Source organism: Mustela erminea, chromosome 7, assembly GCF_009829155.1.
Source record: "Mustela erminea isolate mMusErm1 chromosome 7, mMusErm1.Pri, whole genome shotgun sequence".
NCBI classification, from domain to species: Eukaryota; Metazoa; Chordata; class Mammalia; order Carnivora; family Mustelidae; genus Mustela; species Mustela erminea.
The window spans coordinates 22,443,058-22,469,321 of NC_045620.1; the positions used below are offsets into that span (position 1 = coordinate 22,443,058).

General features: G+C 53.2%; 1 protein-coding gene across 14 annotated transcripts in view; it reads right to left on the reverse strand.

Annotated features, from left to right (window-relative positions):
• Nucleotides 1–26,264, reverse strand: part of EPB41L1 (erythrocyte membrane protein band 4.1 like 1) — a 122,032-nt gene that overhangs the window by 11,510 nt on the left and 84,258 nt on the right. For 4 of the 14 annotated variants that reach the window (XM_032350786.1, XM_032350784.1, XM_032350785.1 and 1 more), the window contains 10 exons: nt 25,145–25,293; nt 24,210–24,245; nt 21,765–21,947; nt 18,578–18,682; nt 12,712–14,718; nt 12,092–12,199; nt 10,607–11,017; nt 8,680–8,784; nt 6,742–6,825; nt 971–1,057 (listed from right to left, as the gene is read on the reverse strand). In XM_032350786.1, the coding sequence (XP_032206677.1) occupies nt 971–1,057; nt 6,742–6,825; nt 8,680–8,784; nt 10,607–11,017; nt 12,092–12,199; nt 12,712–14,718; nt 18,578–18,682; nt 21,765–21,947; nt 24,210–24,245; nt 25,145–25,293 (3,275 nt within the window). The remainder of the gene's footprint in view (nt 1–970; nt 1,058–6,741; nt 6,826–8,679; nt 8,785–10,606; nt 11,018–12,091; nt 12,200–12,711; nt 14,719–18,577; nt 18,683–21,764; nt 21,948–24,209; nt 24,246–25,144; nt 25,294–26,264) is intronic. The other 10 variants (XM_032350779.1, XM_032350781.1, XM_032350783.1 and 7 more) reach the window with 10 other exon arrangements.

The following is a 26,264-nucleotide window of genomic DNA, read 5'->3' on the forward strand; positions in this document are numbered from 1 at the left end:
GAGGGTGGGGAGAGTAAACCAAGGGGGCCCCAGAAGGGTGAAGTTTGAAAGTCCAAGATGCTTCAGATCATTGACTCTAAGAATTCAGGAATACTGAAATCTTCAGAATGCTTGATCCAGGACATTCTCAAACCAGTGACTCTCAGATTCCTAGAACCTGAGATTCCCGAGGCCCAGAATTCTAACAAGATTCCAGATTTTAAGAATCCTGGTAGCTGGGGCACCTGGGTGGCTCAGTCATTAAGCATCTGCCTTCAGCTCAGGTCATGATCCCAGGGTCCTGGGATCGGACCCCGTATTGGGCTCCCTGCTCCAGCCAGAAGCTTGCTTCTCCCTCTCCCACTCCCCCTGCTTTGTTCCCTCTCAGGCTGTCTCCCTGTCAAATAAACAAATAAATAAATCTTTGGCGGGGCGGGGGAGGGGGGTGGGGAGAATCCTGGCAGCTCAGAAGAATGAATGAGCGATCCAGGGTAAAAACAGAGCCCTCCCAAACCCCCCACCCCCATCCTAGCTGGGAACACATGGCCTCTGGGGCTAGACAAGGAGAAGGACAGGCTTGGAGAATGCAGGAGATGCAAGAGACTTCACAGTGACAGCCTCACGCTCACGGGAGCCATTGAAAGAGCCACGTCCAGAGTGCAAGCCTCTGGACTCCTACTCCATCTATCCTCCTGGCCAATAAGGACAGCAGATGCAAATGAGCTGTCCCATCACAGGCATCACCAAGGAGGGGGGTTACATCACCCTAAGCTGCGATGCCCTCTGGTGTGTGTATGTTGGGGGGTGGAGGCGATGGATGAGACTCTGGTGGGCACAAGGGAGCCCTACAGGCATCTGAGAGCGATCCACATTCCTGGCATTGTGCTTCAAAGGGCAGCCCACTGGGCTCTATGCTGTGCTCACTCGGGCCACCTACGGACTGCATTCTTAGCACAGAGTCCCCTAGCCTGAGCTGGCCCTACCCACTTACCGGAGAAAGAGAACGGATATCCGTGGCCACCGTCTGTGGGCCTGGGATCATGGCAGCTGCCCCCTTCCCGGACTTGAGACTGTTCTCCTGGAGAAACAATAGTGCTCAGATGGCCGGATCTCGCATGAGTGGGCCCCCAGGATGGCCAGAGCGCACAGCTGTGTCGCTCTCACGGCCACGAGGTTGAGGAGTGACACTGTCATGCACTTAACACGTGCACACACACACCTGCTCTCATACTTATCACTCACTCGTTCAACATGTACAGTGCCTGGGGTTAGGGACAAGGGCAAACGAGACATGGCATTGCTCTCAAGAAGCACTACCAAAGGAGGGGAGACATTCAGGCTCTCGTCCTGGCCCTGCCATGATCTAGCCCCATGAGCTGGGCACAGCCACCTCCATTCCATGGGTCTCAAAGATTTACCTATAAAACGGGACCCCTGCAATGTCGGTTTGCCAATGGTAACGATTATGGGGGAGGCTACGCATGTGCAGGGGTAAGGAGCATGTGGGAAATCTCTCTCTATATATATCTCTGTATATATCCCCATTTATGGAGCATACGGGGTCCCTTCCTCTCAGTTCTGCTGTGAAACTGCTCTAAAAAAATAAACTGCCCTAAATATATTAAGCCTTAAACATCTTTTGTAAAAAGACACCCTGCCCAACTCCCTCAGAGACATTATGATGTTAACAGAGGAGAAAGGGCTTGGCAAATCCCAATCTTAGGATAAACACAAGAACACAGGCTAGCTACCAACAACGTAATAATACCTACTTCTGAGTCCTTGCCATGTGCTCGGTATTATGTTAAGGATGCGCTATCTCATTTAATCCTCAGAACAACCACAGGAAATTGTTTTAATATTCTGGCTTCAGAGTTGAGAAGCTAGAAGGCCAGAGAACATCAAGTGGCTTATTCATGTCCCCCCAACGTTTGTCAGACTCCAAGCCCAATGTGCAACACTTCTCTGCCCTCGGAACACTCACCCTGCGGCAGCTCTCCTGGTCCTATGGTGGATTCTAACCACTAGAGACTCATGCCCCACGTTTGTCAGGGGGCCTGGTCGCCAGCCCCTATCTCCCACCTCTGCACCATTTTGGGCCCACCCCAGTCTGTCCAGGGACTCAGAGCTATGTCTGTTCTAGCTGAGCCCTGGTCCTGGTCTGTACAACCTCTGCCTGCCAAGGGACAGGTAAGGATGGCAGCCCTCTCTCTGCCTTCGCCCTGCCTACCACTCCCCACCTGACCTGGAGCCTGCCTCTGACCAAGGCAGTGACCTTGGCATTTACCTGGCATTCCACCAGTGAGCAACTTTCTCAGATGGAGTCCCAGAATGTGGCCTGGCGGTAGGCCAAAAAGCGGGCAGCCTTGCCCACAGACACAGAAGGATGCTCCGCATCACTCATCAGGTAAATGCAAATCAAAACTGCAATGAGCTATCCCGTTACACCTGTCAGAATGGCATGTCTTAAACAGACAAAAAACAAGTGCTGGTGAGGATGTGGAGAGAAGGGAGCCCTTGTGCCCTGCAGACAGGAATGCACACCACTGTGGCCACTATGGAACACAATATGGAGGTTCCTTGGAAAAAAAATTAAAACTAGAAATATCATAGGATCCAGGAACTTCAGTATTGGGTACTTACCCAAAGAAAACAAAAACATTAAATGAAAAGACATATGCATCCCTATGTTTTTTGCAGCATCATTTACAATAGCCAAGATACGGGAGCAGCCCAAGTGTCCACCGGGAGAAAATGGGTAAAGAGGATGTGATATACAATGCTCTTATTCAGCCATAAACAAGAATGAGATCTGACAATTTGCAACAGCACGGATGGACCTTGAGGGTATGATGCTAAGTGAGATAAGTCAGACAAAGACAAATGCCGTATGATTTCACTTCTACGTGTAATCGCAAAAACCAAACAGACCATGAGAAAAGCATAAACAGATCATAAATACGGAGAACTAGGAGTTGCCAGAGGGGCAGTGGGGGGAGGGACGGGCAGCCAGGGGTGAAGGGGAGCGAGAGGTGCAGGCTTCCGGTTCTGGGATGAACAGGTCCCGGGCATGAAGGGTACGGCACAGGGAACACAGTCAGTGGTACTGTAACAGGGTTGTGTGGGGACAGATGGCAGCTACACCTGCGGTGAGCACAGCATACACAGAGCTGTCAAATCGCGATGTCATACACCTGAAACCAATGTCACACTGTGTGTTAACCGTGCTTCGATTCAGAAAAAGGGTGGCGGCAGCCTTCTGGGCTCCGTGCTTCCTTGCTGCCAGCCTCGGGAGAGTCACTAGCCCCTCTGAGTCCTACTGTCGCTCTGGGCAATTCTCCCCTTAAGCCTCTTCATCTCCCACGGGCTCCCTCTGTCCCAGACAAAGCCTCACCTCCACCTTTCACACCGAAAAGGGAGGCCACTAAAGGGGACACAGGTCGTTTGAAACAAGGCACCATCTGCACTGCCCGCCTCTCCTTTATCTCTGGCCAGTCCTCTCTCCTGTTTCTAGGAGGTGTGGCTTCTCTCCCTGGCCACGGCAATGCCACCATCTCTGCTCTGGACCCTTCCTCCCTCCAGCGGAGGGCTCTCCTCCTCGCTACCCTCTCTCGGGGCCGCCTCAGCCAGTCAAGGCCTTCTCACAAGGCCCCTGTCCTTATCCCTCTATCAGAGCCCAGATCTTTCTCGAAACCCAGACTTTAAGACCAATTGTTTCCTCAGTATTTCCCCCCGGAAATGTCCCATAGGCACCTTAGACTCATGAGAGATCCAACATGGAATTCACTGCCTTCCCACTAACGAGTAACCCCCTCCAGGGCTCTCTGTATCAGAGCTTCCCCGACTTGAGGGGTGTCACACCTTCTGGGTGTGCTCCAGAGTTTCTGATTTGATAGGTTTGGGGGGCGGGGTGCAGAGATTTGCTTTTCTAAAGGTTCCCAGGACTGTGCTTCAAAAATGGCTAGGTCAGGGGCGCCTGGGTGGCTCAGTGGTTTAAGCCTCTGCCTTCAGCTCAGGTCATGATCTCAGGGTCCTGGGATCGAGCCCCACATTGGGCTCTCTGCTCAGCGGGGAGCCTGCTTCCCCCTCTCTCTCTGCCTGCCTCTCTGCCTACTTGTGATCTCTCTCTTTCTATCAAATAAATAAATAAAAATCTTAAAAAAAAAAATGGCTAGGTCAGGGTTAGGTCACCAGCCCTAAGACAGAGGACCCCATCGGGCCCTCTGTCACCTGAACGTTCTGTCAATGACCAAATCCTGCATGTTGCTCCCCCTGGTTATCCCTCAACCCTGCCCGCCTTCTCAGCATCTACCTCCTTGCACACCAGCTCTGCCGCAGCCCCTAAACCAGTTCCCTGCCTTCTCTTTCCATCTCTCCCAACGGTGTGCGTGCTCGGGGCACTTTCTGTCTCCCTCAGTGCTGGGCTCACGGCGCATCACACAGCATTCAACAAGTATTTGCTGAGGGGAGGAGGGAGGGCGGGAGGGACATTTTCTCTCGTGACGTCCCACACAGTTGCCAGGGTGATCTTTCTAAAACACAGAGACACACATTTGATGACATCACGCCCATGTCGGAAGTTGAAGGGATGCCCTACTGCCCCCCACTGTCACAGTAGATAAAGCGTGAACTTCCTATGTGACATCTGAGGCTCTGCGCGCCCTGGCCCAGACTGCCTTTCCAGCCTCTTCCCCCGCACCCCGCTCCTCTTCCCCGCACCTGACATCTTGCTTCACTGGCCACCTGCCTTTCCCCAAATGCTCCGCTCCTTCCTATCCCTGCCTTTGCACCGGCTGTCCCCATTGCCTAGAACGCCTTCTGCTGTGGGCATGCTGTCATTTATCCTCAAAGGATGGCTCAGCTGTCCCTGCTGAGGTAAAGCCTTCTCAGTCCTCCTGGCATGGGTGTCACCCCATACCCGTCCTCCCTGTGCCCCCCAGAAAGCACTGTCACCCTGTTCCATGAAGGCAGGGCAAAAAGTACAGCAGCTCACATTTACAGACCACTTCCTACGTGCCAGGCACGCCTTTGCACAGATTACCTTGGTGCCTCCTTGGGTTGACCCTTTGAGGGATGTGCTATGACTGCTCCCCGTCACCCCATTTTACAGAAGTGGAAACTGAGGCTTGGAGAGCTTCAGGTAACTTGCCCAGGGGTCATCCTGCCAGGACGTGGGAGAGCTGGGCCTTGTTCACCTCTGTGTGCCCAGGACCTAAACAATGACACGTGCCCGTGATCGCTACTAGAAAAATGTCTTCTCGCAGGCAGTAGATTTCCTTCAACTCTGTGTTCTGAATCAGGCAGGCAACAGAGACTAAGAAATGTTTTTGGAAGAAATGAATGGATGGATGGGTGGGTGGGTGGGCACGTGGGTAAATGAGCGATGTAACTCCCTACTCACCGTAGTGTGAATTTAAATTTAGCCCTAGAAGTGTCCTGATGTCACGTGGAGAAGGACTGAGGCAGAGGTGGGACAGAGTGACCAGGAAAGAGGGTGTGAGCTGATAACCAGTTCAGAGTTATTTGTCTTTGTTTGCTCAAAACCTACCTGTTGGGTAAGTCTAAACGCCATGCCCTTCCTAGGTGTCTATCGGCGGTTTGGCAAGAGAGAGCATTTGAAAACAACTTTACACCAACTCAAGACAGATCCGGCCCCGACCCCGACCCTGGCCCCGGCCCCGGCCCCATCGGCCAGTGTTCACAGTGGTCGGGATGAGGGTGCAGAGCGGTTGAGGGGCACAGTGAGGCTTCTGGGTTGGACCTGCTTCTACGTACTGGGTGTGTGACCTAAGGAAGTCACCTTACCTCCCTGTATTTCGGATTCTTCATCTGTAAAGTGTGCAGAAAAAAGAGAATCCCCTCCAGTTTTTGTAAGGACTCAGTGAGATCACCCACACACAGTTCTTGGCAGCTTGCCTGGCGACACAGCCTGGGTGCCTAAAGCTATCTGGTCTATGTCATCATTAAAGGATGTGACATTACTGGACTCTTTTAAGAACCTGTGAACCAGGGGCTCCTGGGTGGTTCAGTTGGTTAAGCCTCTGCCTTTGGCTCAGGTCATGATCCCAGAGTCCTGGGATGGAGCCCCATGTTGGGTTCCCTGCTCCCTTGCCCTCTGCGCCTGGCCCCCTGCTTGTGCTGGTGTGATCTCTCTCTCTCAAATAAATAAATAAAATCTTAAAAAAAAAAAAAAAAGAGCCTATGAAACAGGCAGAATGGGGATTACTCCCATTTTACAGATGAAGACATCTGAGGCCAAAGACCCTGCTTCACAGGTCAGGCAGCACATCAGTATCAGAACCAGAGCCTGAGGAGCTGGTCCCAAAAATCTTGGATTTTCCAGTTTTAGGCTCCCTGCACGCCATCTACTGACCAAGGCAAGGAAGTGGCCCGAGACATGAGAAACTGCACAGCCGCCAGGGTCTGTCAGGGACTTTCAAGCTCAATCCTCACGCCTTGCCCATAATCACATAATCGAATGGTACTGCCCTCCCTCTATCCCTGCTGTGGCTGAGACGGTGCAGATAACTGAGACTCAGGGATTCCACCTCCCACATCATTCCGTTTAGAAAACTGAGATCTGACTGGGTGTCCTGTGGTAACGATGGTGCCTGACAAGAAGAGGTCGACTCTGTGTCCTATGCCTGATGCGGGGAGGGCAGAGGAGGACCACCCCAGACAGCCAGGGACGTGATGCTGTTATCTGGCTGCCCGAGGGCAAGGAGGCTGGTCAGAGAGGGAAGACCCTTGGGTCCTACTTACCATGGTGGTCGATATGGTCTCTGTGGTGATGGAGGGAGTGGTTGTTATGGACTCCTTTCCCCCTGGGGCAGTCCCATCAACCTGCTGGCCAGAGGAGTCATGAGAGAGAGAGGTGGGGGGGGCACACTGCCTCTGCCTGGAGCTTCTGGTACCTGGGCAGGTGGCATTCCCAGCTACAGAAGGACGGGCTGTGTGATCAAACAAGCGCTGGTGGGGAGACGGGCTTGTCCGCACACAGCCTGAATTACGGGGTGGGGGAGGTCCTCACATGCCCCCAGTTTGTTTGAATCATCTTATTTGGCAAAGGACAAATAATCGCAGATAATTTTGCAAGCCCTAAGCAAACCTCAATTCCTGTGTTCCTTGACCTAGTGATTCCACAGCCGGGAGTTCATCCTTTGGATATCAACTCTGAAAAAGTTGCCAAGAAGTGTGAACGAAGAAGTTCACTGAAACATTCATCGTTAACTGCCAAGGACAAAACAGCCGCAGGCCCATTGATGGGAGACTGCAGGGTAAGTCAGGACCTACTCCTAAGTGGGACTGAGTGTAAGGTGGGCCCACAGAGGGCAATGAGGAGTGAGCTCCAAGACAGTCAGAGGGTTAAGCCTCTACCTTCGGCTCAGGTCATGGTCTCAGGGTCCTGGGATCGAGCCCAGCGTTGGGGGGGTCCCTGCTCAGCGGGGAGCCTGCTTCCTCCTCTCTCTGCCTGCCTCTCTGCCTACTTGTGATCTCTTTCTGTCAAATAAATAAATAAAATATTTTTTTTAAAAAAAAAGGTCAGGTGTAAAAGAGGATCTCTTTTGTGTAAAATTCTACACGCTAGAGATGTCAGTGTATACACTGGAATACATATACATCTTTTTTTCTGGGAAGAATCGTAAGAAAAATTTCAGTTTGTTCTGTTTGAATTTCATAACTGTGAACACTTTGTCATTTTGTTTTGATGTCACTATGGATTACTGGGCTGTTGACTTTGGGGCCTATTTAGGTTTTCTCTGTATTTTTCTACAGGAAAACAAAATAAAACACTGGTCACTAAAACAAAAGAGGCCACAGAGGAGGCATGCAGCTTGAGATCACATAGTTCGTCAGAACTCGAGCGTCTTGGCTGCTGCACCAGCTGCCACAGAGACCACTGTGCACGTTACAAACGGGGAAAAGAACATTCTGGAAATGAAACAATTGGACACATTGTGTTCGTTTACACCTTACTTATTTCTTGAGATGCAGACTAGTCTCTGCCCCCAGCACTGCAGCTCCTCTGGCAAGGAGGAACTCAGGGGGCATCTATCACACCTACAAGTCTCAAGGTTCAAAGTTTAAAAATCAAAACACTGCAAGAGAAACCTCGACACCTGTGTCTCTTTTGGACCGCTCTGTCCATGGTACCAAGTATGCTTCATCTTGCTAAGGCAAATGATTTTTTAAAATCTTTTTCTCAGTTTGTTCATTTTGCCAATCTGACATGGAAACCCCACGTGTAAAAATAATAATAATAATAATAATAATAATCCAATGTGAGTCATTCTGACAACAGTTGGATTGGGATTGCTCCCTCTCTATCCCCCAGAGCAGCCCCTGGGCTACCTCAAGAAACTTCTCCAACTCCTTCAAGCAAGCTGAGAGCCACAGTCTAGTCCACTTGCTGCTAGCCCTTACAGCACTCACAAGAGGACAGGGAGACATGATCATTCCCATTTTAGAGATGGGAAGTCGAGGCTGTAAGAGGTGTGTGTGGTCTGCCCAGGACAGGAGTTCATTCTACCGGCCAACCCCAGAGCTCACGGAGGACAGCAAAGCTCAGAAGAGCATCAAGGTGAACCTGGAGGCTCTGGGGAAGCTGGAGTGGCAAGAGTCGGCCCGGGGGCTTGGCCTGGGTGAGGACCCCACCCCTAAATGTCCTGCGCTCAAGGTGCAGTGGAAGGCCCTGGTTACCTGGCTAGCGTCCATAGCGCTGACTCTGGTCTGCAGGACAGCCTCGGGCTCAATCTTCTTTCTGATGGCCAGGCTGCTGACAGTCATGGTTTCCGCTTTCACAGGCTGTAGGGAGAAGAGGGAGAAAGTTCCATAAGCCAAGCCTCTGCCCGACTCCTGCTCACAGGCCACTGTGGCATCTCTCCCACCCCTGCAGCAGGCCAGGGCTCAGGAAGGGCACACAGGTCAGGGCAAAGAGGCACGGCATCCCAGCCAGCCAGCCCCAGGGGAGAGCCAGGGCCACCAGCAGCACCCAGACGGGCCACTCATGACCTTGGCGCACATCTGCTCCTGGTGGCTAGAAGCTGGTTTTTAGGCTACCTGTAAAAGAACATCTACTATTCAACTAACAGGCTCTGTGCCAGGCCCCCCACTAAGAACTTTCCTTAGATACTTGCCACTGAATCCTGACAGACCTCAACAATTATGCTGCCCCGTCCCAGCTGCTTCCTTTGAACTGCTCTTGAAAGCGGGAGTCACACACCTGGGGGCCTAGGGGGGCCAGGCAGGAGATGTAAAGGGGTGAATTGGGCTCATGGAGGACTGGGGTGAACAGGAGGACACATGTTCTCACCACTCAGGTTTGGCCAATGGCAGCCATGGCTTCTGAATGACTCGGATCATCTGATTTTTTTTAGTGATTAAAAACAAACCAATAAACAAAAAAACACCTGTGGATTTTATATTCCACGTCCTGATTTTTCGATGAGGGTCAAAGAAAACACCTGTGTTAGCCAGATCTGGCCTGGGGCCATCGGTTTTCAACCTCTCCTCTAGAAGTCTTCGGTTAAATGATCAGTTTCTTCAGACTCTCCCAGCAAGGTCAGTTCATGGGACCGTGAGTATATGAGAGCTGAATGAATGAATGAATGAAAAAGCCTGCCATCTGGTTGGGAGGGTAGTGAGAGGGATTCTTATAGATGACTGTAACCGTGAGATCAAGCCATTCATCCAGTTAATCGTCTATTAGTGCCTGGCACGCGCAGGCTTAGAGGAGCTGCTTAGAGAGCAGGTATGGCAGCCGCCAGCCTGACTACCTAGGAGGATGCCGGGAGCAGAAACATCGCAGAGCAAGGGGGCTGTGGACAGAGCCACACTTCTGCCCTGGGTGGTCAGAGAAGCATCTGCTAGATGTGAGAGCCGAACCTGGTCCTGAAACATGACAAGTTTGCAAGGCAGAGAAGGGGAAGGAAAACTCCTCCCAGAGGGCACAGCACGGAGTGAACGCCCAGAGTCGATGAGTTCGTATTTCAAAGCCTGGGACGGAGAGAGGAGGGTGTGGTGGGAGGTAGGTTGGGGCTGCAAGAGACAAGAGGGCAAAGGGATCATGGGACAAAGATCCTCTGAAGGAAGGACACAAAGCAGAGGGGCCCAGACACTGTCGATCCTGGTGTCCCCCTCAGTGATGACGTTTCCTCTTCTCTTGGAGCTTCTGCTGCTCCCCTAAGACCCCGGGCCAGATGGGTTTAGACCGCTGCCCCTTCCCCCAGCAAGCCCAGGCCCCGGGGAGAAGAGCCGGGTCAGAATCAGGAAGAACCATCGACTTTCAGGCCAGGACACAGGCGAGTCCATAAGCACGTGCCTTCTGCAGGTGCCATGCAACACAGACAGGGAGAGGAGGCGGGTAAGACCAGACCTCCTAGCATCACCTGACCTCGGGCAAGCAGGCAAGCGATGGGGTCACAGGGTTAAAACGCCAAGGAGTGCATGTTAGGGGTGAACCAAGATGGCAAACATGCGAGCACAGAACCATGCTTTCTGCGAGGGGCGGTCATGCAACACGAAACAGAGCTTCAGCCTGGCGGCTCGGTCTTCTCGCAGATGGCCCTGGGGCCCTCTGAACATGCAGTGCCCGCCGGGCCCAGGTATCCAGGATGCTCCACTGTACCTCAAACTGGGGCATATCTGGGGTGGCGCAGGCCCCTCGATCCGGGCTATCCTCGATGCCCCCAGACTCGTCTTCCTGGCCGAGGCCCCCCTTGTTGAGATCCCGGGAAAACACCAGGCCCTCGGTCTCTGAGTCGCTTTTGTCTCGGTCAAGCTCAGGCAGGCTGCGGGAGAAGTCTTCGAAGGCGCTGCCATGGTAGTCACCAATGACCGTGAAGTCAACCTCAGCCTCCAGGCTCGACGTGGAGCTGACTGTGATGCTCGAGCACTTGCGCTCAATGGCCAAGTGGTTGTCCTTCAGGAACACCGCATCCCTCTCCTGGTCCTGGTCCTCGTCTCCCGTGTCACTCTCTGGGGCCCTGGGACGAGGTGGTTTGACTTTCTCCTCTGAGCCCTCCCTTAGCCCTGCTCTCTATGGCCAGATAAAAAGCAAAGGAACGGGGGTGTGGGGTGGGAAGAGAGAGAGAGAAAGCAAGATGGTGAATGACAGAAGAAATCGTGGGGCCTTTCAATGTCTCAAATAGAAGAGCAGGTCAGGAAATGAAAAACACTCCCAGGAAGGTTCCTTGACATAACAAGCTTGAAAAACCCACAAAGTTCTCAAGAGTGGGGAATGCTCCTTTCCGAGGGTCTCCCGCTGATGGCCAAAGCAAGTACAAAGCAAACCTCCTGCCAGTTGGTTCTGGACAGGAAGCCCCATCCAAGGTCTGGATCTGGGAGCTTTTCAGAAGCGGCATTGTGTGCGAGGCAGGGATGGGAGCCTGGACGCAGGCCCATCCGTGCAGGTGGGCACCGAGAGACAGAAACCAAGGAGGGAGACCCAGGGATTTAGGGAAACCTGGGATGGGAAGGCAGGGAGGCTGGAGCCAAGAGCTTGGAGAAACAAAGAGGAAGCCAACATGGTTTGTCAATTCCACTGAGTCTCTGAGGGAGGGGGCGTGTTGGCTATGGGGAGGAACAATATGGGTTAAGTCCTGGGAGCTGGGGGCTACAGCAGTTCAGCCCTGTGTTCCGGGCGGGGCCGGCGGGCAGGGTGGAGGTTCTAGTCCCATCAGTGTAATTGACAACGGCAGGCCAAGGAAACGCTGGAGGGGAACCAGCAACTCTTGTCCCGCATACATACCTCTCAACTGGCCTGTCAGGGATTAAACACCACATGCACATTTTTGGCTGTTCCAGAACAGTCTTTTTAAAGCCCAATCTAACACCCACCAAATATATATACATGTATATATACATTTTTTTTTTTAAGTAGTTGGCTTCAGGTTCTAGAGATTCAGTGCACTTAGAGATTCACTTGCTAGACTTAGCTTCCATTTTAGCCAGTTTCTGGAAGGTTGAGAGGTGTGAGGACACATTCCAGACAAGCGAGAGTTGAGCTGCCACAGACGGCATTGCCAGAGCAGGTGGGAGTCGAAGGCAGCGATGCACCCTGGCCAGGCGGAGAGGACCAGGTTCATCAGGGCACCAGGGGGGCTGCAGAGACCTGAGGGCCCGAGGGGCTGGCGAATCTCGGGTGCCCCCCTTTTCCAGGGGGGTTGGCTGCTAAGCTGGTGATGGGCTTCTCTTCCCTGACCGCATCTCCGGATTTGTTCTGGATTAGAGAAGATAGTTAGTCTTAAGCAGGCAGAAAGGAACTTGGCAGTGGGACCAAGAGGGAGCCAGCAGTGAAGGTTGGAAACCTCTGGCCTGTCAGCTTCCCCAAGGCGGGAGAACCAGGGAAGGGAAAAGATGAAGGAAGATCGTTGGACAAGCCAAGCAAAACAGGTAGGAGCCCAGCAGGTGGGGGCAGCAAGGCAAAGCAAGTATGTAGTCGGCTGGCGGTGATGCCACCTTCTCCAGTGGGGGTGTGTGACCCTCTGGGCACCAGGTCACACCAAAAGCTGAGGGCCTTTGTGGCTAAGCTAACAGTGGCCAAGCAGATGAACCCGTCATTCCGCCCGGGCTACCCTCAGGCCCGTGTCGGGAAGAGAACTCATAGGAATGGACAAGCAGCCTCTGATCGCAGTGATGACGAGGGGCCCCTGAAACATGCTTCTACAGAGCTACGGAGCATGCGGTCTGCTCCCCCACAGGGGAGGGGCAGCGGCGGGGGCGGGGGCTCACGTGGCCAGTGCCCACGGTGGTTTCCTCCAGCGCAGTTTCACAGCCCGAATCGGGGGACACGAGCTCGAGGTCCGTGCATCCTTCCTGGGCAGATGTGGTAGCAATGCCCTCCCTGAAGTGGCTGGCAGCCAGCGGCGTCACTGAGGAATGGGTGGCCTTGGGGCCGGCGAAGTCCCCTGGGGGCTGAAGCTGGACAAAGCCCAGGTCCAGAAGCTTGTTCCGCTGTTGCTCTACCTGACCCACGGAGGCCTCTGAAGACAACTCGTTTATGAGGGCCCTTGTTTCACTCGCTCGGCGAGTTTCAGCTCCATGGGTCTCAAAGATCCGAATTTTGTTGGCCACTGAAGTCTTGCTGATATCTTCCAGGGAGCCCTCTTGGCCTGCAGCCTGGAAAGAGGTTATCTCCTTTGGCTTCCCTGAAGGGAACACCAACCCCAGGGGTACAGCCCCCTCGGCTCGTTCGGAGACAACTCTGGGCTTTCTGCTGGCAACGGGAGGTGCCCGGCGCTCACCTCCATCTGAGGTCACGAACGGTCCTCCTCGGTCCTTGGGCTCTGGGCTCTCTTTAAGAGGATGGGCATGTTTAAGAAACACAGGGGACTGTTCTCCAAAAGGATCCCCAAACTGCAGAGGCTCCCTGGACCCATGAGGGGCTGGGCTTGGAGAAGTTTCCTCCAGAGCTGCCTGAGCTTGAAAGGGACCAGGAGAGGCTGGGAGGGGGGCGAGCACTTCCATCTGAAGAAACGCTGAGGCCTTTCGGTCCTCTGTCACAGGTTCTCCTGTTTGGATGTGGACCCGGCCCCGGTCTTGGGGCAGGAAGTTGCCTCTGCCTGGCTTGGCTGGCTTCCTGACATCATTAGGAGGGGTGGTCCGAGGAAGGGCGCAGGCTGGGAGGTCTGGGCACATGGCCCCTGCGCTGTGAGGTGTGTGGTTCTTCCATCCTGCTGGGGGACTGTTCTCAGCCTTTTCCACCAAATCTCCACCATTGGGGGCCTCTTCCTCCATGCCTACGTTGGATACTGAGTAGCTGAATTCTCTTTCCACCCCCCGCCCAGCTTCTTCCCAGTCCTCAGCACATGTCTGCCCCGGAGAAGGTCCCTTACCGAGCTGCTCAGCAAAGCCCTCCAGGTCACCTGGTCTTCTGCGGTTCCCACGGGACACTGCCCTTTCCTCTAAAGAAGGCTTGTGAGCTTCACCCTCTTGGTCCTTGTTCCTGCTGGAAGCTGCAGCAGAGCCCTGTGGGCCCGAGGAATTCAGCGCGGAGCTCTCTGCGAGCTCCAGCCTGGTCTCATCAACGGGAAGGGTGACCAGGCCCGCTTCCCCTTCCTCCAGAGGCGGAGGGAGGACTCGGTCTTCAGAATCTTTCTCTCCATAGTTCAGATAGAAGCTCCTCTCTGCAAAGGAAGGTTCGGTTTCATCACTTGAGTCAGCTCTGGCTTCCGACTGGGCTGGGTCCAGCAGAAATGACTGGAGTCCTCCCTTGTCGGAGGCTGGAGAAGGGACATCGGCCTCTGCTGACCTGGTCCCTGAGGCAGTGGGTCTTCCCCAAGTCTGGAACTCCTCCAGCTCCTTCCTCAGCTCCGTCTGGCCCTCCAGCTGACCACCTGAGATCCAGCGCTTCTTGATGGTGGCCTCCCCAGTGCCCACCCTCAACTGGGAGCCCTCCAAGAGGTTTTCTGCCAGGGCAGAGCCTGCGGCCAGAGAAGCCCCTCCTGGGCCTTTCCTGACCCAGGGGCCTTCCTCCCACACTGACTCAAAGTCTTCAGGGCTTGCAATCATTCTTCCTTGTTGCTGGGTCTTTGCTCTTCTAACTCCCACCATTTCTTCTGTGGCCACTTCGACTTTGAACTTATCCACCAGGATGTCTACTTTGGAGAGTCTGCCATCAGCAAGGGTATCTGCGAGGCCTGCCTTACTTTCTTCCTGCTGCGTGGTGGTCACTTTTAGGAGACTGAGTTCTTCTGGCCTAGTGTACTCTCTTTCTATAAATACCCAATGCTCTGAACCCTGTGTTTCAATTGGAGCAAGAAGAGTTAACATGAAATGTCAGGCACCTGAAGAACAGGTCCCTTTTTTCCTCTGCAAGAAGGACCAAAAGGTCAACATGTCCCCAGAACTGGCTGGGAGACAGAAAGGCATGACAATGCCAGTCAGCCTCATCAAGGCTCCCCTTCCCATCAAGGCACCCAACAAATTATTTACAGACTCCCCTCAACCACTACCCCAACTTGGTAAGATGGGACAGGGGTCTCATGCCCTCCCCATGTTAATCATGGGACCATGGGCATCCATGGATGGGCCCGGACTCTTCCTCTTCCTCTCTTAATAATAAAACTGCCACTATCAGAGGTGAAAGTAACTTACAACATTGGAATCTTTGAACGTTAGAGCAAAAACAACTCCTAAGACATCCTCTAGTCCAAGTTTCTCATTGTGCAAATGGGGAAACTGGGACTTGGAGGTCAGTGACTTCCCCAAAGTCAAGTTAGTTCACGGCAGAGTCAGGAAAAGAGTGCCTGGGATCCTTGCTGACTTATCTCACGATCTAAGAATATGGATCCCAAATGGAGTCTCATGTCAAGAGGGGAAACATTGAATGAAGTTCCACGAGCCACAGCCTGAAACCTGACTTCTCTCCAAGAGTTTCTGGGAAGGAAAGATATTAGAATGAAAAATGTCAAATGTTCAGCTGAAGAGGTCAGTGCCAGTCACCACAGTGGCTTGAACAGCTTGAGTTCTGTGGGCTTCATTCCCAAAGAGAGGAATACCAAGGCCTATTCTTGGAGAATTGTGACAAAAATCCATGGGAAGAGTAGGAAAGGGCTGAGCAGAAGACATCACAGAAGGAAAAGTCATCCCTGGTCAAAAGCACCAACAAGAATGTAGCGCCGTCAGCCTGTCGACAAAGTAGCCCATTGTCTCTCCCAGAGCCCTTTAAACAGCACTGCAGGGGGAACAACAGACTTCAGAAGTGTTAAAAAAAAAAAGCCAGAAAGCCATTGGCATTCTAATCTTGCAGCCACAGAATACCATCTTCACATAAAACTTCAATGTCCAATACATAAGCCAGAGACAGGCCACCATGTTGGAAGCTGGAGGCCTCGGCTGCCCCCGTGCCAAGGTACCACCCTCCTTTGAAATCCCTGCTCTGACTCCGGCCCCTTATGGCACAGATATGGAAACTGAGGCCTAGAAAAAGAAAGCACCGTGTCCAAGGCCAGAGAGTGAGCTGGGGGCAAAGGCAGGTCTAGAATCCAGTCTTTTGAGTCCAAGTTCTGGAAAGTGCATCCCTAGTGAGCTGTGCCAGAGTGACACCTCCAGCGGAGGGAAGAGATGTAAATACCTGGGCTCTGACGCCGATTATGACTTGGCGAGGCGTCTGTCAGAGCCCATAAGATGTGAAGGACTGGGAAGCCCTGTAAACTCTCCTACCTCCACTCCCTCAATCCATGTTAGCAAAATCTCTATGGTTTTCAGGGAATCAAACCTCACTGAAAGAATCCTGCCAACAGGCAAGAGAAGTAAGAGGAAAGAGGAAAGCCCAGGCATAGGATTTCTGGTATTTTGCTTCAGGCTGCTAAGCCTCAGGACAACACCATTGAGCCATCCCAGAGAGAAGTGCCTCGAGAGCTTGTAGAAGCCACGTCTCTTTTCTCTTCTACTGGCGAAGCAGGGGCCCTCAGAGGCTCCCGTCTCCACTTGTCCTGATGTCATGAGTCTGGCAATGATGGCCAAAGATGGTCAGGGAGACCCCTTCTGGAATATGCTTGCCCCAAGTCTAACTAGAAACTAGTAGCTTAGAAGGTAGGCTGAGTGGGGTGGGAACTAGGCCGGTATAGAAAGAAAGACTCCACAGGAAGAAAAAAGGAAACATGTACTTCTATTTAGTTAATTTTTGCCAGACAATGCCAGCCCTTTATCTAAGGCGATTAAATGTAATCCAAATGGCAACCTGTGAAGCAGGTACTATTGTCCTTATTTCCAAAGGGGAAACTAAGGTTCGCAGAGCAATCACCATTGCACAGATCACAGAGTGTGCGGTAAGGGAAGAAGCTGCTCTGCTTTTAACAAGTGAAAATCCTGAAGAGAAAAAAAGACTGAACAAAAGAGAGAAAACCTCCACTGGCACCAAAGCCCTGGTGGGGGGGTGGGAGCTGCACCTGCCCCTGGGGGCTGGTCTGAAAGCCGTCCCGACCCCCTTCCAGGATGGGAGATGGGATGATATCTGCTAGCCCTGCTTGGGTCCCCGGAGCCCGAGGACCTTCAGAACCTGCACAGAGCGCCCCCTGCCACCAGATGGAGGTACTGCAGCAAGGAGAAAAAGCCGGAGGAGGACGCGGACCAGTTCTGTCCACACGCAAGCCTCCAAAAACAGAAAGTCTCCAACCAGCCGATTCTGCGGATTTTGGACTATTCAGTCACCACCTGGGGCTCTGGGCCACATTCTGGGCCCTGTTCTTTACAGAAGACACCCCGAAGAGGGGAGGCAGGACAAGGAGCCCTCTAGAAACCACACCCTGGGAGAAACATCTTTGAAGAAAGCCATGTTCAGGGGGAGGGGAGGTGCTGAACTCCGGAGGAGGATGCCAGGCAGGAGGATGCCCAGCAGATCTCTGGGCAGCAGCGGGCATAGCGAGGCCCACGGACAGGTACTTCAGAAGGGCAGATTTTAATTCAATATGAAAACTTCCCAGTAGGGACTGAAGCCAAATTGGTTCCCTGTGAAGAACCATAAGAGCGCCCTCTGTGGGAGTCGTTGGAAAGACAATTTGCAGGGATGCTGAAGAAGGGCGCTTGTTGCCCCCTATCACTGCCCCTCCTCACCACAATGAATCGGGGCAACTGTCCTTTGCTCTAGGAGCATCTCTGTGCTCTGGGGCCTCACTATTTCCCTAACTCTGGGAGGCTACTGACTCCTGTCCAACTCCTCTCAAGAAAGAGTGCTGATGGTTGATTTTTACATTGAGGAAAAATTGAGTAGACCTGTGATTTCTGTCTTACCACTTATGTCACTGACTCATGTCTCTTACTGTTTTGGCATATTTTCAGGAGCTAGAAAATTTTTCCATAGGAATTAAAAAGGGAGATGCCCTCATACATACTATGCATAACACGGAGGTTCAGATCTCAGGGAGAAGGAAGTTCCACCCAGATGGTCTGTCAGCACTGTCTAATCGTGACAACCCCTGAGCTGTCGGCATAGAGGGAGATGCAGCCCTCCATCCCTGGGCCTAGATTCTAGGCCTAGCAGGACACAAGTCCCAAAAGCCCTCTTCCGGCTGCTGTCCAGGGTGCAGAAGTAATGCCTTCCTCGTTAGAACGCTGGCCTGACCAGCATCTCTTCAACCCCAAGGAAGCTCCTTAGAGCAGATGCCCACTTTTGCCTGCCTGTCAAGAGTTTGGAGAAGTCAAAGGTGAAGGATGAGTGTAGGATCATTCCCTACAGAGCCACTGTTAGACCTCACCCAGGCATCTAAACAGAGAAAAGACCCCAGGGGAGAAGGCATTTAGGTGTGATGACCCCTGATCTCAAGCTTAGATGTCAGAACCTGCCTCTAAAGTCAGGAGGGCCCAAGAGAAGATCATTCCGGCCTCCCCTTTGAAGCCAGAGCCAGACTCATATTGTCCTGTCTTTCCAGAATATGATCTCAGTCCTGATTCCTGAGAAACAATGGATGAGGGAGGGGCCGGCCCTTTATGGATCCCTGGCATGGGGACAGTCATTTGTCACAGCATGGGGATACAAGGGCTACCCACTGCTCGACCTGCATGGCAGAGCCTGGTCCACCCCCCTCACCCCAGAGAAGGGGGTCTCTTTGAGAGCATTAGGGTCGCTATGTGTGGGTGGGGAAGTGCTGACAGTAACCTCAGGAGACGCTGCGAGGCTTTTCTGAGTGAACACTTCCCAGCCTGTGGCCGTCCTAGGCTCAGGTGCCAAGTCCTGTGGAGAGGTGTCCTGGGTCCTCCGGGACTGCAGGGGAGGCCCGGGGCCAGAGGGAAGGGAAGAGGGTGGAAGGGAAGGAGAGACAGAGAAAGGAAGAAAGGGAGAGAGAGGAGCAGGAGAGACACACACACAGAGCCTGTAAATAGCTCAGCTTTGTAAACCCCACACCCTTGGAGTTTGTGGCTTAGGTCAGAAAGCCAGTGGGACAAGAGAGAGAAGAGTTGCCCCTTGTGGCCCCTTAAGGGAGGGAGGCCCACGGTCAGCTGCCAGCCAGCACTGTGCCTTTGGACCCTTCTCTCCCTGCCCTCGCTGAAGAGGGTGCAGAAACATACCACTTTCGTTCAAGAGGCTCTCAATCAGGAGGCCGAGGAGCCATACCATTCAGACTCCGATTCCAAGTCTGCCCTGGGTGTTTTTGGTTTAGGCTATGGTTCAATCCTGCAATTGGGCTCTTAGCCCCTCAAAAAGTCATCTTTGAAATGAAAACCCGGGTTTGGCAAATGGGAACTTTTCTTGAAAGTTTGGAGTCCTGGGCACCTGGGTGGCTCAGTTGGTTAGGTGTCTGCCTTCAGCTCAGGTCATGATCCTGGGGCCCTAGGATCGAGCCCCACATTGAGCTCCCTGCTCAGCAGGGTGTCTGTTTCTCCCTCTGTCCCTCCCCCTGCTCATGCATTCTTGCTCTCGCTCTCAAATAAGTAAAATCTTTAAAACAACAACAAAAAAAGTTTGGAGTCCTTATTTTGATTTAAGTTCCTACTGTTTTCCCCTTGGCTCAGATGAGGCCCAACAATATAAGAGAAAGCCACTAGGATCTCTGATGACACATCCCCACAGGAGAGCCCTCTTCCAGTCCAATCAGGGATTCCAGTCACCATCAGCAATGCCCCATGACTGTACAGCACTTTCTGGTTTATAAAGTGCTTTTATACCCATCATTTCACTCAGCCTTCCCAGCAATCCTATGCAATGGCAATTCTGGTCTCCCTTTAGGCATGCTGACTAGCAGCAAGGCTCAGAGAGGTGATATCACTCACCTAAGAAGCCAGTCCAGTCTTTGTCTACAGCTTCTCCCCATCTCCCAAATCTTCAAGAGCCTCTAAATGCCCGTGGGGCCTGTAACCAGCCAAATGGCCCATAGCTCCAAGGTGATCTCCTAAACCAGAATTCTTTCTAGCAGTGGACTACACCTCTTGGGGTAACAGTGAGGGGCAAGTGTTGAAACAGACCCCACCTTTGAATAAGACCCATCTTCCTGCAGTTCCAGCTATGACCAGCAGGTGGGGCACACTCCCAAGTCAGGCTCCTCGGAGGCACCGGAAGCGTCCCAGCCCATCTCCCCAGGGCTCATCCTGCCCTTCTCTGCAGGAGTCCCACCGGTTCAAAAGCCTCTGCATCCCTCCTCATCCCCAACCAGGCCACTCTGGTTAAGACTCCCAGGGCAGGAGGAGTGGGGCCTGTACCCAGGAGGAGTGGACCAGCCCCCATGGCCCAGTCCAGAGTGCCAGGGGTGACCTCAGAGGCCCTCAACAGAAGCAGGTTGGCCCTCCTTCCACGGCATTGGACTTCAAAGCCCTCAAAGGATCCCTGGTGATTTTGTGAATCACCAGCCAGTGAAACTAACACAGCAGCCTCCCCCAGTGAGGCCCTGTTATCCGGCATCAATCAAATGTTCACTTATTAGATCAGGACTGCATCACCAAATTTCAAAGCATTCGAGGGCAGTACGTACACAGTTGACTCTATCCTGGTCTTCCCATGATTTGGTCTTGCTCCCAGCAGCTGTGATGTAACAGCAAATACAACGGCCAGGATACAAAGAAAGCAGGTTCTGGCCCCTCTTCTACCAGCTGACACTGAACAAATATGTTCCCATTCTGGGCCTCAGTGCCCCATCTGTAAAGTGATGAGCTCACACCAAGTAGGTCCTGAGGGTCCTTCCAACTTTAAAAGGGGTTCTGGGGGGCACCTGGATGGCTCAGTTGGTTGGGCATCTGACTCATGATGTCGGCTCAGGTCATGATTTCAAGACTGTGGGATCAGGCCCAGTGTCAAGCTTCCCGCTCAGCGTGGAGTCTGTTTGTCCCTCTCCCTTTGCTCCCGCACTCACTCAAGTTCTCTCTCTCTCTCTCTTTAATAAATAAATAAATAAAATCTTTACAAAAGAAAAAAAGCAGTTCAGATTTGAAATAACCCTTCTTTGTGAGTCCCAGGACTCTCAAAATGAACCATTAAACCCCTATTGAGCATCTAGGCCCTCTACCAGCTCCTGTGTGTTTGATCTCCCTGGGTCCTCACAACATTCCCACAAGGTCAGTACTTCTATTATCTCTGCCTAATGGATGCTCGGAGAAATTCAGTAATAAGCTCAGAGTCACCCAGCTAGCAGGAATCAGCGCCAGAATTCAAACCCAGGTGGTGAAAGTCTAGATCAGTTGGGTTTGAGACAAGGAAGCAGCAGTGCTAGAGAGAAAACACCGAAGTATAAATGGGGGTAAATACTTGCCAAGATTTAGCACTGCTAAAAATAATAGCTTAGAATTATAAATACAGGAATTCTCATGATCCTATCTTTATCTCTTTTGCATTTGAGAAAACACCCCATGCTTTCCACTCCGAAAGGCAGGTGGGTGTGGGATCCTTTTCTGAGGCAAGAGGTGCAGGTCTGATTTTCTTGGAGGATCTGTTCCCCTCTAGTGGGCTCTGAGGATCCTTCCAGCAGGGAACCACCCCCTCTCACACACACATCTCCCACCATCTGTGTTTTCACAACAGGCACTAAAGGATCTGGTTACTGGATACAACAGCTGGGATTCCCAAAGTTTAGGGTGCATAGGATTCGTCTGGGGGTATTTGTTTAAAATGCTGATCCCAGGGCTCTAGCTCCAAATATTCTGATTCTGTTGGTCAGACTTGGGGCCTATCTAATCAACAGAACCTGCTTTTCTAGCCCCCCACCCCACCCCACCCCACCCCACCCCACCCCATCATCCCCTCATGCGGCAACTGGGGGAGGCACACAGGGGGGAGGAGGAGTGTAAGCTGGTGCACAGCACCCTTCCCGACCCTCTTTACCCAAAGCCCCTGTTGAGGGGTTCAGGGTGAGACCTACCTCGTTGACTTTCTCAGGGGTGCCCTTGGGGGAGGGGGAGGCGGGCGAGGAGGGCAGCCTGCGCTCCCGCTCCCAGTCTCGGTCCCGGTGGACCAGCTTGCTGTTGGGCTCCTTCAGGGTCCGTTTGAGCTCGTTGATGCTGGCCTGGTGCTTGAGCAAGACATCCTCTGGCTTGTCTAGGAACTAGGGGTGGATGGAGAGGGCAGTGTGGGTTAGAGGAACAGCTCTGAGCAGGGGATGATAAGCATGGCCATCGCTGCCCTACATCAGCGAGGTGATTCCCATCCATGAGTCCATCTCCCCCTCACTGCACCCCAGGAGCCAAGCGGTGCAGAAATGATTAGCCCCAACAGGTGCTCATAGCACTTAAGGTTAGACAGAGGAACGAAAAGCAATTAAGATTAAGAAGAGGAGGCTTCCGGTCAAGCACCACCTTTTCTTTCCCCCTTGTCTAGCTTCCGGCCTCAGAACCCCCAAGGCAACCCAAATCCCCTAAAATTAGGTGAGTCCCCTCTGGTGCTGTGTGTCCCTTCTCAACTGGGCATGGAGGTGACTTCCTTCTGGTTACAACCAAGGCACAGGGAGAATTGGCCCACCCTGTTCGCTGGGCTGCTCTGGCCCACTCCCTGACTTCCGGGGTCCTGGTCCCTGTGCATAGCAGGATCCCCAGTCTAGGGCCCTTTCAGCCCAAGAGGTGAGCTTCTCAGATATTCCTAAAGCCAGGGATCCCCAGAAAAATGAGCCCTGCTCCCACACAGGAGCCAGGAAAAGACGGTTTTCAGCGCCATCTATGGTGAGCTACTACCTTGACTAATCACCCAGGGTCCTGTGGACACCTTGTGATACCAACTCCTCATGGGGAAACAGAGTGAGCTGTGGCCAGAGACAGGGGTGCTGCAGGGCCTTCAAGAGGGCAGAAGAAATGGAGACTTGGAAGGAGAGAGGTAAATCCCAGAGCTGAGCCCGGGGTAGCGGGAGTCAGGGGCATGTCCCCCATTAAACTGCCAAGCCCGAGCTCAAGCCAGTGCAGCAGGACAGAGTAACCTGCTCCAGGTCAGGTGAGGAGCAGCCTGCTTCTGGGGGCTGTTGGTTCAAGCACCTTTATCTGCAAGGCTGTTGGGAGTCCCGGCAACTCAACTCAGGACAAGAAGTGGACCATCTCCGCTTGTTATAAAGTCAAATGAGCAGACTCTGGAAGAAGTGCCCAGAAGACTAGCTTGCTCTTGGAAAGGCTGAAATCTTCCCCTGGCTTATCTCTGGCACCCGCAGATCCGCCATGAGACGTGTGAGTTACCTCGGGGAGGAGACTGATGCCACCAAAGCCTTGCTTTCCCTCCAGACACCTGTCTGTACTTCCCATGTCCCCTCCTGAGCGGGACGGCCTTACAACAAGGTTGGAGAAGTCGGATGGATCGAGTTTGCACAAGGGGGGAGGTATGAGCTGTAATGGACCCAACATATGGCTTGTGACCTTCTAGCCTGACCCTGTCACGCGGCCTCTGGGCGCTCGCAGTGTTCTCGGAGGTGAGAGAGAGCAGTGGAACCCTGGGATCCTTGATTAGGGTTAAGGGCTTTGGGGAAACCTAGTCCAAATGTCTTGCTGTGCAGATGAGGGGCTGGGGCCCAAGGGGGCTTACCCACGGCCCTCAAAGGGTCAGGCTGAAACCCAGCTCACGTGACGCCAAGGCCAAGCCCTTAGGTCCCAGCCCTTGGTCTTTTCCCTCAGGCCCAAGAGACCCGTGTCTCTGGCAGCGAAGGTGCAGAGAAAGAGCTGGGGACTGTGCGAAAGGGAAGAAGTTGTCAAAGTGGAGAAGTAAGCTGAGAGAAGCCACCAGGAAGAGGAGGAAGAGGAGAGGGAGGAGGAAAGAAGAGGCTCTCCAGGCCCCACCCAGAGGGAGGGACAGCTGGAGCTTGAGAAGAGGCAGAAGCATTCGGAGCTTCCTCCCTGCCCCCCACCCAGCACGCCCACTCCCACATCGGTTGCCAGGAGATACAAAAAGAAGCTTGGGGTGAGGGCAGGGAGGACACAGATGAGTGGAGGGAGGAGATGAGTGAGTCTAAGGAAGGGTTTGGGGGGGCAGGGGAGATGAGACAATAAAAGCACCGAATGGCCTGGAAGAGCTGATGGACACAGGTGGGATGGGGAGGAAGCATGGGGTGGTGGGAAGAGGCAGAGTGGGAAGCTGGTTAGGGGTGGGGGGAGGGCAGGGGAACCAGTTGGCCAGGGGGTGGGGTCTGAAGGGGAGCTGGGTAAAGGCGGGTGGGGGGAGTCAGGGTGGTTGGGGAGGTGGGGAGGGGAAGGGAGGGGCCTTAGGGGAGGAGGAGCAGAGGCAAAGCTGAAGCTGAGATGGTGCAGAATATGGGCCTGGGATGAGCTATGGGATGGTGACAAATGAGCTGGGGATGTGAATGGCTGGGTAAGTGGTGACAGGTCCCATGCAGTACCTCCTGCTTGTGTCTCGGCGTGGTTTCCTGCTCCAGCTAGCGAGATGCGGGAGGAGGAGAAGGAACCAGCAGGGTCAGTAGAACAAATGGATTAGAGGCACCGCGCTGGCCCGGTACGGTGCAGCAGGTAGCCCACAGGGCTCTCTCCCAGGGAGCAGAGGCCAGGGAAGCTGGTGGACCACCCGCGGGGCAGTGAGGTAGACAGAAAGGGCGGGGTGGGAGGCAGGGAGCAAGCCCGTGGATGTGAAGAAGGGGGCTGGGGGACTGTGGGCAAAGCAGATAGTCACACTCAGTAGAGGGGACATGAGGGCTCTGGGGACTCATGCCTCCGCCGTCAGCCTGTGTGTTCAGGGGCCTGTGCTCCAAGCGGCAACTGCCCGATGGGAACATTTACACCTGTATGCGCCCCCGCCCGTGTGTGTGCCCACTGCGTGCACATCTGGGTACACGACCCCCCCTGTAAGAGGGGTCTACAACTGGGAGCAAAGGCATGCTAGTGAAACCACGTGTCCCCATGTGAGTGTGTGTACAGGTATGTGGGGAATGTGTGGGGCAGCAGGAGGGAACATACCTGAACCTCATCCTTGTGAGGGCCCACAAGGGACACCCCGTCATGCTCTGGGGAGGAAGGGGGACCCAGATCACAGTCAAAGGGGCAAATTAAGACTGGGCAAGAGGACACTGGAGTCCTCTAGGGGTCAAAGTGTCCCCGTGGGGAAGCAGGACAAAAAGAGGGCAAGGGTGCAGGCAGAGCAGCACGCCTCCCACCCACCATGAGGAGCTGCTGAGGTATTGGGCAAGGCCCTTCCCGTGGTGCAGCCTGGAACAAGGGTGCTCTCCCACCGCTAGGAATACCTCAAGGCCAAGGCCGAGGCTAGACCCAGAATTAGCCTCCTGATCCCAGGTCAGAGGGTCTGAGAAAGCCAGACTCCTACCTTTAGCTCCTTGATCTTGGTGGGGGTCCTGACCTCTCCCTCCTCGGCCTCTGACCGTCTGCCCCCAGACTCGCCATCCTCCTCCTGCTTGTCGCCGTCAGGTCCTGTATCGTGATTCTCACTGACCGAGGCTGGGCGGGAGAACTCCGCTAAAATGGGCAGAGATGGCCGGGTGGCTGTGTAAGACCTCTCCCAGGGGGAAAGACGAGGAGCCAGTCCTGCCACCCGCCAAACCATGCTGAAATGGGCATCCTCGACACATCGGGGATCAGGAGCCAGCACACAGAGAGGGGAGGAAGCCTTGTCCAGGTCACACAGTTACCTCCCAGCCCCGGATCCCCTCCTGACTTCTACAGCACCAGAGTCCAAGTTCAAACCTCAAATCCATCACTTCTGGGCTGTGTGACCTTCGGTAAGTTACACAACCTCTCTGGGCTTCAGTTTCCTCATCTATAAACAATACCTACTTTAAGCAGCTGGGGGAGGAATGAATAAGCTCCATATATATAAATACTTAGAAGAGAGACTGGCACAGAGCAAGTCAATTCAATCAGTGCTGGTCCACAAATGGTGAGGTTTTTGTCATGGTGGTTGTGACGGACACTTGTTTGACCATTATGTAGCAGTGAAAGCTAAAGTTCTGAGATTTGCAAATAATTTAGCCTCTTTATAAATCAGGGGAAGTTCAAGGGGACTCCTTCTCACCTACTGGTATCCAAAGTAGTTCTCTGAATAGGAAAGAAGGGATGGAATGATGGGCTTTACACTAGGCACTGGGCATAACCCAGACTATGCCCATGGATTATGTCTTGGTGGGAAAAAAAAAATGGCTGGAAAACACTGAATTCAAATGACCAGAACACAGATTATCCTTGGGATTGGCCTAGATTAAAAGAGAATAATTAGCCTATCTATTCATATATATTCACTCGGCAAAGTTCCCTTTTTCTGCACATTATTTCATTTGATCCACACAATCCTTTGTGTTGATGGCTAGAATGGGAATCCTTATCCTCATTTTACAAAGAATAATATGAGATTCTGAGAGAGGAAAGGTCCACTGATGACCTTTCAGTGACTTAGGACAAAGATCCAGGTCTCCTGGCTTAGAGTCCAGACT